The 12,473-nt window shown below is 40.8% G+C and overlaps 1 protein-coding gene across 3 annotated transcripts in view; it reads right to left on the reverse strand.

The window, feature by feature from the left end:
* Positions 1 to 5,081: 5,081 nt before the first annotated feature.
* Positions 5,082 to 12,473, reverse strand: part of ACYP2 (acylphosphatase 2) — a 32,474-nt gene continuing 25,082 nt past the window's right edge. For all 3 annotated transcript variants that reach the window (XM_058801861.1, XM_058801864.1, XM_058801863.1), the window contains exon 4: positions 5,082 to 5,878. In XM_058801861.1, the coding sequence (XP_058657844.1) occupies positions 5,764 to 5,878 (115 nt within the window). In that variant the 3' untranslated portion in view covers positions 5,082 to 5,763. The remainder of the gene's footprint in view (positions 5,879 to 12,473) is intronic.

The raw sequence follows: 12,473 nt of genomic DNA on the forward strand, positions 1-12,473 counted from the left end.
GGGAAAAAAAAAAAAAAGAGAAAGGACATTAAACAAAATAAATCTCTCAGCTTTCCTGCGTGCTTTCCTTTCTTACACTTCCTGAATGCTATCTGAAATTCAAAAAAAGCAACCAGCAACTGTTATCTCAGTACCTCCAGAACAATTCACTTATTTCATTCAGAACATTGGGGGAGTTTTAAACATACCTTGACTAAGCCAAAAATTTCAGAAGTTGTGGCTATTTCTGTCCCTTCCTCTTCCTTTCTTCCCAAAATATTACAGAATTCCCACTGGAGGGTAGTTCAGGAATGCCACATTTCCTGCCACCCAAAGAGTAAATTTTATGGCTGGATCAGAACAAAGCTGTTATTTCACATGATAATTTCTACAAATAAATGCATGTAGAGCTGTGAGGCTGCTCTTGAGACCCTCAGGGGTATGAACACCAGAAAAATTAATCATTATTTATTCCACAGGACAAATCTCAGTCACATAAATAGAAGCTGGAAGCACACACACACTGCCAGCTCTAAACAGGGATGATGTCCAACCAAAACTTCTTACATGTATGGAATGCCATCCCCCTGTATCCATCGGATAAATACACCATGATTACTACTGTGAACAGCAAAATGCAAGAATTCAGTGGGTTTAACACTTTGCTTCACACAAGTGTTGTTGCAAACATTGGTGTGGTATCTTAGAAATAAAGCACAATCTTGTCAATCGCTCTGTGCCTACAGTTCACTTTAAAACAATGGAAATAGTTTCTTCCTTCTCACAGGCACATTGCAGCCTGCTAGATTATACTGGCTGCATAATGAATTTAAGGAATCAGCATTATGGTATTCAGGCTATGGCTTAACTGTGATAAATAGTGCCTAAATCCTATTCATCTTGGTATATCACTCATTCTTTGGAGCACACATTACTATTTAGTCATCATTTTGTTTCCAAAGTGTCAGCAAACTTAGATAACTGCACAGGTTTTTTTTTCTCTCTGAGTTATATTGTGGGTCATTAATGAGTTTTAACTTGGTCTGCAAATTTTTTTGTCTGCCTGTTTCCTGACAGCAGGCAGTAACCTCTCTCTGGGAAGAGATGGTGCTGTTAGAGCCTCTCACACAATTCAGGGTTGTTTCCCACCTGGTACTGAGATTTCTCTCCCAAGTGAGCTGAACTACTCACAGCAGTACAACAGTTGTACAGTTCAGGAGTGGATGCTTAAGAAAAGTTTGAGGCTGGCTGGTTTTAAACAGGGAGAAAATACAAAACATCACCAACAGCTGAACAAAACTCACAGTGAGTCTCAAACCCCTGCCTAGACCTCCCAGGTGCTGCCACCTAAACTGAGGATTCCCTTATCAGTTGATGAAACATTGGCCTGTCTTCTCATGCTCCAAACATCTCCTGACATTTTGCTTTTAAACACTTTTTCAGACCCTTTCTGCCAAGCCCCTCTTCCCCAGCCACCCCTTTTCTCTATGCTGCTCACATAGAACGCATTTCCAGTGGTGCCACTGACTGCAGCTCCCAATAAACAACTAAAAGGTAAATTTCTCCATATTGATCTTTTTAAAACTCCTGTCCCTGCTCCCTTCCTGTTCTGTTTACCACCTCTATGCCAGCATTTGAATTTTATTTAAAATTTTATTATTATATAAGGTTTTGAAGGGTTACATGTATCCACACTCTGCTCCCACCCTTTGCAGAACAACTCTGTAACTACAAAATGGGAAATACTGGCCTGCTTGGGATAGTGAGTATGTGGCATAGTTTTTAGTGCTGAACTCCATGCAAGAAAGTTCTGGCTTTTCTAATGTCCCTGAAGCCACAGTGATTCCTCTGTAACTAGGAAAAAATAAAACCAGCACCAAAAAGTAGCTTAGTCTTTATCTTATGCCCCCTGCTCAAACACTGCCCCATTAATAATGCATTTCCTTGGTTGCATGACCAATTACTGTTCCCACTAAAGTCCGTGGCAGCATTCCAGCAGAACCTAAGTCAGTGCCTGCAGCACAGAACTGTTACCTCCCTGCCAAATCCAAGGGAATGCCAGGTCACCTTCCAGCTACTGGAGAAACCCTGGGATGCTGGGTATTCCTCCAATTTAGCCTGTCAGACCCAGAAAAGAATTGCTCCCAAAAATCCACAAGGGCACTGCCCCATTTTTTATGGAACACACACCATGGTTATGATGGACAAAATTTGCTTCTTGGTGCTGGACAATTGTCTATGAAACAAAAACATGGCTTAGAGCTTATTGCCCACTTTTAGAACAACACAAATGCAGGAAGAAATAAAAAAAAGTTATAAAACTTTCTCCTTTCCAAACTGCAGGAATCACAGGTGGTAACTCCTAACACCAAGGAATAATAATAATAGTAATAATAATAATAATCATCATTATAATAATTATCATTATTATTATCATCATTATCATTATCATTATAGTTATGGGAGATCCCACAGTGCCTTTCATCAGACAGAGATACTTGTTGGATTTTGAGCCAAGAACTTCTCCTACTCCCCCATTAATGCAGTTCAGAGTGTAATTCTTCACTTCAGGGGTAAAGACAATTTCACAACTTTTTACAGTGTTATTCATCAGAAACTACTTTTAAATATTTATATTTGCACTTATGTATATTAAGTTCTATAGTAACATCATCTAATTGTGGGAGACAACTGGTCTCCTCCTCATTACTCAAGCCATTCAGGAATTTTGATTGGTAAAACCTTCCAACCCACTCCTGCAGCCCTTTGAAACAAAAGTGAGGTTGTTCCTCCTTTGATCTTCCATGTCAGGATTATTTATCCAATTATGCCAGTATTAATATCAAATAATTTGGGGCAAGTTTAGTTATATTAAGTCCCTGCAGTGTTTTTTGAGGCAAAAATAACCTCACTTTAATCCTAATACTTCTACCCACTAGACAACGGACTGTGAGGAGCCTTTAACAAGGAACAGTACTACAGAAATCTCAATTTACAGAATTGCTTTTGTATAAACAGACTCTAAAAAATAAATGATGGCAGAGAGCAGTGTTTGCCCTCATCCCTCACTGCAGCATTCCCTCCACAGCAGAGTGCTTGCAGCAGCACAGAGCCATGCATTAATCAGGAAGCTCCAGTGACTAATCCAGTTCACTCTGTCTAGTAAGAGGATTCCAGCAGCAAACATGCCCAGTTTTCTAAGAAGAAAGCAAGCCAAGCAAGGCAGCTCCAGAGGACATCAAGAAAATAAGAAGTGACAGATTGGTGTCACCTAAGAGAAAGTATGGCAGGAGATGCCACCACGCTTTTCTCCACACAGAAACCAAGAATGAGGAGGTCCAGCAGAACATCCCTGTCCTGCAAGGTTACATCACTCCTGATGAGGCACAAAGCTCTCCTGCTCATGGCCTTGGCAAGGTTCTATTTTTTTATTCTTTAACTGAATAAAAACAAACTCATACATTTCTGAAATACCTGTCATTTAGGAGTTAAACTCTGATTTTAATTAACATGTCTAGCCTTTAAGCTTAATGAGGTGAATTTTCCTTAATTCTAGTAGAACACAAGTCAGGCAAAACATTTTCCCCTCAAGAAAGTCAATATTGTCCAAAATGCCCAACTTGTGGAAGTCTGTTCCCACTATTTATTTCCAAGTCTTAACCCTTTTTAGATAGAAACTATCAGGAGAACAGAATAGAAACTATAGACAGAAACTGCTTCTATTGCATTAGAAACTATTTAGTGGAAAGTATTTCCACTTACAGCAAGAATGAAGCTGGCCTACACATCATACAGTCTTGCTGCATTGCATTTTGAAAAAATAAAATTCAGGGGTATCTATGGTTATAACTGAGTGATATTAGTATGGAGTAGAAAAGGAAGAATGCCTCAACTCAGTTTTGATGTCTAGTTATCCAACTGTTCTTGCTTTTGTTTTCTATCTTACCATTGGGATTCTTTGGCTCCTCAAAACCAATGATGCTCTCATTAAATCTAGAGACACTGCTCTGCTGTTCTGCACTTCCACAAATGGGATGGCTTTGGAATCAGGATACATTACCAGAATCTGAGGATTAAATAAAATGAGAAGATTAATGCCCACAGTGCCAGCCAAGGCTCCATTAGTTTCAGGAACACAGCACTGAGAAATGCTCTCTCTACACAATCCCTCCCAGAAAAGTGAGCACTTTTAACAGCTGCTTCACTTCCTCAAGCCTTGCCTTTCTAGGGGAGTTGGGGTAAAATCCCCTGGTCCTTGTGAGCACCCAGCTCCACCCCTGGAACACATTAAAACAAGTTTTGGCTGCTCTTCCTCCGTATCCAAAGACCCCTTTGTTTTTTGCCTTCCTCTCTCCTTGTTTCTCAAAAGATGAGCAAAGGACTTGGCAGGAACATCTTTGACTAAGGGGGCATTTTCTGCCAGGTAGCTCCAAGGAAAATGTAAACGACTTTGTTAGGCAGGATGCAGTTTTCCATGAGGATGGAACAGTTATTGAGCTCCTGCTACACTTGAACTTTGCCATTTACCATCAGCTGAACAAGGGCCATTGACCACCACTTCAACAATGGAGGCTTGTGTATAATCACAGAACAATTCATAAGCAGCTCCTGCAAATTCTAGAAAGGCAATTTTACTGCTTAACACAAAGGTCCAAAGAAAAATCAATCTAGTGGCAAGCAGAAATAACTTTCTAAGTACACATGCACTGATGGAGAAGTGCAGTGCTTAAGTGAGGAAATGTCCTTCCTGAAATTCAAACCATGAGCTGCAGATTTGGTGCAGCTGCCCAAACTGACACCACCTGCCCCAGGAAGGGGGACAGGGCAGCCAGTGGAACACCAGCTTCAATGGATATTGAAGTCTCCCTGAATGTTCTAATCCTGACCCACAAGCACTGCAGGAGTGAGGATCCAGGACTGATCCAGTCCTGACTAACTCCAGGGTGCCTGTGGAGACAGCACTGGATACAGGACCTGCATCCACAATGGATCAGACTTATCCAGGATTTATTAGAACTTCCATGGACTTCAGATGATGGATGTGGGTGCAGGTTCCACCACACAGTCTTAACTCAGGAGCAAACACACACCCATATGGAAAATCACTTAAATCTTCAATTTTAGTAAGAACATTAAAAAAGCAAAGAGATTAAAACATCCTTTATAATCAGCATGGATGCAAGCTACAGATAGACAAGGAAAAAACAGACATTTCATCACCTTGGAACAAGATTTATCTGAATTATTTTATGGAGAATTTTAAACCAGAGCTGGTTAGATAATCCTAGTTTGAAACAACATATTTAATTTACCACTATAACCTTATTAATTGTCACATAGAGCCTGGTCTATAACAGGCATGTTACAGAGAACTCTCAAGTGTTCCAGTTCTGTAGTTATGTATTTTTGGTGAGATTACAAACAGTAGAACATAAATTTTTAATTTTTCATCTAAATATGACTCACAGTGTAAAGATTAGGTGCCATCTGTTTGTATGTAACAAGTCTCATTGTGCACAAATAATCACCAGCACTTCTAAGCTTTTATCTGTCTTTCAAAGCTGTAATAAATTAGATATTGGCATTTTAGACACTAAATGTTGACATTCATGGTGCAAGATGTCTGACACAGCAACAGGAATTCTTACTTGGTGGGAACAGGGAGCATTTATGTTTATCCCTAGTACAGAAAAGCATCCCAATGCTCTTGTAACATTTGATGGAGGCACATAAAATATCATGCAGCAGAAATGTCAGTTTTGTGCTTAGTGAAGTGCCCTCCTGTTAGTATCTAGTGTTGAAATCCGAGAAGTCAAGCTTGGAGATCTCCTTTTCATTGGAAAAATTTGTTTTATCGATGCGGGAACTTGGGCTTCCAACTTTGCTCAGCCAGGATTTCCTGCAGGAAAAATAAGAGAGAGTTGGCAGATAAGGAATTGCACATGTGAGGGTTATTCTCTGTCATGCCTTCACTCACTTTTACTTTTATAAGAGCCATAAAAAGCATCTTTCAATAAGGAAATTACCCCAAATCTGTTCTTCTCTGTTTCCCCTCCCTTTCCCTTTAAAAGCAAACCAAACTCTTTAAAGGTATCAGTGTTTCCAGGGCATTTACAGAATATTACACAAAACCACAGCTGATAAAAAGGCTAAAACAGATTTACAGCAATGATCCCTTCTAAACACTATTAATAGTATTCCTATAATTATCTTTGCAGAGTCAATACTGTGCTTTTAGCAAGGACCTACAAACCACTGATAACTGAAAAGATATCTGAAAAGATAACTGAATCCCAACATTCATTTTGCTCCTTGCTGGTAACTAAAAACAAGGGAACTGGAAAGGAATGATTTCAAAACCAGCAAAAAAACATCAATTATGCCAGAGCAATACTGATTTGTAATAAATACTGAATGTTATACTGGATGACTGGATACCCAAACACTGGAACTGCAGCAGGTGAGTGCTTACACAGAGGTTCATTTACAAAAAACACTTACTTGGTCAGTATTTTTGGTTGTGCTAAACTCCCAGAAGTAGAAGAGACAAAAGTATTTTATTGTACCATATTGAAGGAGAAGTATACTTCCACACAAATGATTTTTAGAAGTTAGTATAGACACTTAGCTGATTGCTAATAAAAATAAATATTCACCTTACTCTAATTTGAAAACAATAGTTCCCTTATTAAGAGTTATGCTAATTAATCCATTGCAGAATGCCACTAAGCATTGTAAACTGCAATATTCTAGCAGTGAGACCTAATTTTGATGTCTTTATAATGAGAATCATGGACAGAAATTACTTAACTTGAGCCAGTAAATCAGTGTATCACATCTGAGATACAGAAACACACCTTGCTAGAGGACCTACATGCAAGATTTTTGAAAAAGCAGCTCTTGACACCAGAAAATGCTGCAAAACTTCTCAAGGGGCTTCACCAGTTACCAGAGACAAATAATTTTCCCATGAATCATGTTAGTCTCTCACAGATGGGTCTCATCACTGGCACAGCCAGTTCTAAACTTGCATTCAATGTAACTTCAACAATAAAACAGAGCCTCTGTATGAAAAACTTCCTACAAAACAGCAACCAGGAATCTCATGTTCCATGTGTTCCACTTTATTTTAGCACAGAGAAATTAAAATACCTGTCAGATGCTCCTACTTCCTCACACCTCTTGTTCTTTGCTGCATGTTATGAACAACCTCCCTGTCTTAGATGAAGCCTTTCCAGTAAGGAATATATCATAGGAATAAAGAGTCCAGGAGTAAAACAGGAGAACACAACTTCTCAGTTCTGCTGGAAGTCTCAAGACAGAGGGGATATTTCAACAGAAGGAAACAAGCCTAAGGACAGACCAGTCCCTTTTGTTTCATATTCAGAAAAAAAACCTGAAAGTGTTTCTTGTTTATTTACCAGGAAAGTCTCTAACAGTTGGATGTCCTTGAGTGAGAAGAAAGAACATGTATTTGGAATACTGAATTAATCTCCTGAAAATAGTAGAAATTGCTTTTTAAGTAATGTGATAGTTTGTTCACTATTTCCTTTTGTCTTCCTGTTTTGAAGGTGAGCTTATCCTGGAAAAATCCAAAAGGAACATATTCCTTGGCCAGCCTTCACGACAAAAATTTATCCCTGGGTGCTTCCAAGTCCCAAGTTTTGCTGGGTGAAGAAATACCTACAAACTCTGACCAGAGTAAACAATCCACTCTCAGCTCCACAAATCCTCCTTCACATGAATAAGGATGAAGCACAAATTACGAAAATCCAGTTAGAGCAACTCAGCTCCATGGAAACTCTTTACAGGATGTGTGTGTTATTTCTTATTTAATGCAGCAGGGAGGGGAGGAGGCAATATCTGGGAATTACATGACTTTGGGGCTCAGCTCTGCATTGAGGGGACTTTTCTCAGCCATCTCCCTCTCTCTGCTCAAGTGACAGCCCAGTCACCAGCAACGTGAAGAAGCACATTTTTCACAAGCTAAGAAAGCAGAAAATCCGTATTTCCTAGAAGTTTAATGTCATCTCCAATCTCATCACTACCAGGGGTATTTATTTCCTTCAACAGTGAAGAAAAGGTTCTGAACTCTCCTCCTCAGCCTGTTCAATTCCCATTCACCTCAGATCTCTTCATGTGTGTAGACATGAGCTACAATTACTTGCATTTGGAATCTTAGCTTGTCAATTATAGCACCCACGTTAAAATTCACTGCTCCTTCCCACTTCTCAGGAGTGCAAAGACTCCCTCCCCCTCACTCATCTGAAGCAATCGAGGACATTGCTGAGAAGACACCACACAGGTTACTCTTGTTTTAAAGGATTAATTCCCAAAATGACTGCTCCAATGAATCCAGAACAAGAGCTAACCTTTAAATAGCCATTTCTGACCATGTTTAACTCCATGGAATGGTTTGGGTTGGGAGGCACCTTAAAACCCACCCAGTGCCACCCCCTGCCATGGGCAGGGACACCTTCCATAATCCCAGGTTGCTCCAAGCCCCATCCAACCTGGCCTTGCACACTGCCAGGGATGGGGCTGCCACAGCCTCTCTGGGCAACCAGTGCCAGGGCCTCCCCACCCTCACAGAGAAGGATTTCTTCCCAATATCCCACCCAACCCTGCCTTCTGTCACTTTGAAGCCATTTCCCCTTGTCCTGTCTCTCCATTCCCTTGTAAACAGCTCCTCCCCAGCCCAAGCTCTGCCTCTCCATGAAGTCACTCTTGGCCATGCTCTGATCCCACTGAGTTCACCATGGATTTCTGAGTTACACAACCTCCCTGTCCAGGGGAGAAGCCAGTGCTCCTGAAACAGCTTCCCAACCAAACCACACAGCTTCCCAATCCCCATGTTCATGAGGGATACTCCTAGGAGCTTAGAACAATTTGATCTATCACTCCTTCCCTTCTCTCCTTTCATTAACTATAACAAACCTTGCTAACAGACACTGCCTTGACACTTGGAAAAAACATCCAAAGAGCTGGGTTTTCACCATCCCAGTTCATATCCTTGTGGAAACAGCCTAGCTGGCACAGCATTCCAAACAGGAAAACACTCCTTCCTGTCAGCTTGGCAGAATGGAGCCTGGCCAGGTATCTAGAGAGATCCCTGGAAAGGTTGTTCAAGGAGTTACATCTCTGTAACACAGGATAATCACAGAACCCAAGGCTGGAAAAGACCTCCCAGACAGATTCCAACCTTTGACCAAACACCATCTTGTCAACTAAAGCATAGCACTAGGCACCATTATTAATAATCATAATTAATAACACTGGCACAGCCCTAAAACCCACTGTGCTTGAAATATTACAATAACAGAGTAACCTTTTGATTTCCTGAACAATATTTATTTTTTAACTCCAATCTCTGCTACAAAACAGAACTCTCCAAAATAAACGGCTTGCTTGGCATTATTCTCTGAAGTATTTCTTTACGATATGAAAACTATTCCTGCAATAGTTTCTTTTTATATGCAAAAAGACAAACTTTTGTCCTGATACTGGAGAAATTTGCAGGTAGGAGAGGACCTGGAAATGCCCTCCAGCATTAATACATGAGGAGCTAGGTACAGGTTAAGAATATGTTCCTCTCTCTTCACCTCAAGCCCAGTGTCACTTAAGCAGAACAGGAGAAACCTGTGCTTTTATTTAGAGGAAGAGAAAATAATGGCACTGGCTTGTTTACACTGTATTTCCCTTTGTTTAGGATAAATACTGCAGAGAATGTTACTTTTTGAAGATCATATGACAGCACATACCAGGCTTGCAAATATTTATAAAATCCCTCCAATTTCTTTTTGCCTTCTGCAACAGCACTGTCCAATGTTTCATAAATCCTGATATTTCAATGTTTGCAGAAGAAATGTGGAATTCTCTCTCTCTCATGACTATCTGGCTTCTGAGATTTTGGAAAGAACTTCAGCCACGATTTTCAAGCTTTGCTCTGTAATGTTTAGGGCCAGGAACATTTGTTTTTATAAACCCAAAAATTCCTCTGCATAAAGACACCTCCCACCTTTCCCTCCTCAGCTTACTGCAGAGCCATTTCTATTGTCCATACACCTCTGCTCCTCCTGCCAGGAAAATAGGTAACTGTAAAGAAAATTGACAGGGTTTCTTGTTGTGAAAAAGTAGCAGGAAGAATAAAAACCCTGGCAAAGAAATGTGTTGGGAACAATGGGATTTGAGAACCAGGCTAAATGCAAGGGAGGGGAATTTTAACCCCATTATTAGGATGGCCCCACCAGAGCCCAGCACATGCAAGCCAGGTGAGGGTTACTCCAGAGGATGAAAGGAAGCAGCAGGATTGAAGGATGCAGACCAAGCAGTGGGTGGCTGGAAATGAAGGGACCTGCTGAGGCGTGGGCATGGAGGCCCAGAATAGAGCAGCAGCCTGGAGCTGTGTGGGAGCCTGGCTGCTCCGTGCATCCCAACTGCAGGAATGCCTCAGCCCGTCGGGGATTCAACACAAGGTCTGGAAGTGTTTGAGGAAGGAGAGAAAGGTAGTTAATCAAAACTGGTGTTTGATTCTGTTTTTAAACACAGCTGTCAGATGAATGTTGTTAATTTGTTTATATTTCTTCCTTCCTTGCTGCACTCAGGGGCAGCATTTCCCTTGGGAATGCACAATGAGCTTTTCCTCGAGGTATATTGGAAAGGATGTCAACAGCAAGGGCAGATTAGCAGGATCTGAGATTTTACAGATATTGTGGGACACAGCCCTGAGTAAGCCTCAAATACACATTTTGGTGGTGAATTTCTATTTATAAACTTGAGAAGAGTGACTTATGCATTAATCATCATTCTGTATGGTATTGGCAAGGCTTTTTTAATGTAGAAGTGATCATGGCCAGTTTGTATCAGGGGAGAATTTTGGCTCTATGTACCTCAAATCCACTCTGACACTGTATCTGATCTATGTTAAATGTCCTCACCTATTACTTTAAAGAGGAGGAATTATCCCACAATGATAGAAACAAAGCCTGGAGTTGTTCTGGTTTTGTCATATACAATGCCAAGATCTGTTGTGCATTTTCCTGTTAATCATCTTGGTAACCTTCAAGGAGGATTTAATCATTTCAACATGAGATCATAAGTATATTTTTATTAAAACTTATCAGCATACCTCTTTGTTTAGGCCATGTTAGGCAAGTCACTTTTGGCTTCTTTCAGAGATCTTATCAGAAAAATCTCAGCAACACTGCAGTCATTTGTTCCAAAGTAAAGAAGTGAGTGAAAAGTAAACCCAAATTCAGCCATTCCAGTAACTCAAACAAAGCTTTTATGTCCACACTGACCTACAGAAAAGCAGGAGACAAAGGGAATTTCCAGTTAAGCTTGTGTCCTGTCTCCCAGAGCAGTAAACATCCCAGGAAGCCAGCAGCAGCCAAAAGGCCCATTGTGTTTTCTCCCTGGAATCTGTCTGCCCCTACAGGGACCTCGGCTCCCCAGGCAGACTGGGAATTTTGGCTAACCCCACCCACTGCACAGAACCCACTCAAGGTTCTCTGCACTCCACAGCTATTAAAGCCAAGGCCACAGGAAGCTTAAATGAGGAGCAACTGCTGCTGTTCGGGCACCAACAAAAGAAAAGCTCTTTCTAATGCTCAGCACCCATCACCCACATAAGACTGAACAAGGACTAAAGGACTTCAGCCTGACCAATTTTGCCCATCAAAATGTTAATTAAACCCTTACAGTGGCCATTTCAGAGCCAGAATGAATCACCACACTTGACCAGCTCAGCTTTGCTTCAAACCCATGTCCTTACACAGCCTGGCAGAAATCCAAGAGTCCAGCTGACCAACACAGTCAGGAATCTGAAAGACAACACTTCCCTGGTGTGCAGTCCCAAGGCTCAGCCTCACACAAAAGCCACGAGGAACAACACCCACAGTTCCACTCTTGCTGCAGCTCCTCACAGGAGACACACTAAAGAATAATTTATTATTATGCAAGAACTAAAAATAATGCCAGGCCAAATTGGAGTGAATTCCTTCAAGCTCTGGGATTCTATTTTCCTCAAAATTCCCCCTTACTTTACAAATCTCTTTGCATAGTTAAGGGACTGAAAAAATAAAAGTTAGAAGGCTCACTGAGAAGTTGCCATTTCCAATTATAAACGTCTTAAAGGAAGGCACCAACACTTTTAAAGCATCCTCCTGTAGAGCTCTGAGCAAGTCTGAGGGCCAATATTTAGCATGCTCAGTGTTGCAGTGACTGCACATAAATTTATCTTTTCCTAGAATGCCTCAGTTGGAACATTTCACAAGCTAACAAGGTTGGCCTACAACTAAGAACTTTGGGTTTCTTTTTATCCTCAGTTTGCAAAAGAGTTTTGAATATTTTTTTTTTCAAGCATTCAGCCAGCTCAGCTCTATTTTTTCCCCAATTTTACACTATGTGATCTAATTTGTTAATTCAAATTGCACTTTCCAAGGAAGCAGTTACACCCCCACCTTTTAACCTCCCATCTCCAACTGCTTTTTTTA

This window comes from Ammospiza caudacuta, chromosome 3, assembly GCF_027887145.1.
Source record: "Ammospiza caudacuta isolate bAmmCau1 chromosome 3, bAmmCau1.pri, whole genome shotgun sequence".
Classification (NCBI taxonomy): domain Eukaryota; kingdom Metazoa; phylum Chordata; class Aves; order Passeriformes; family Passerellidae; genus Ammospiza; species Ammospiza caudacuta.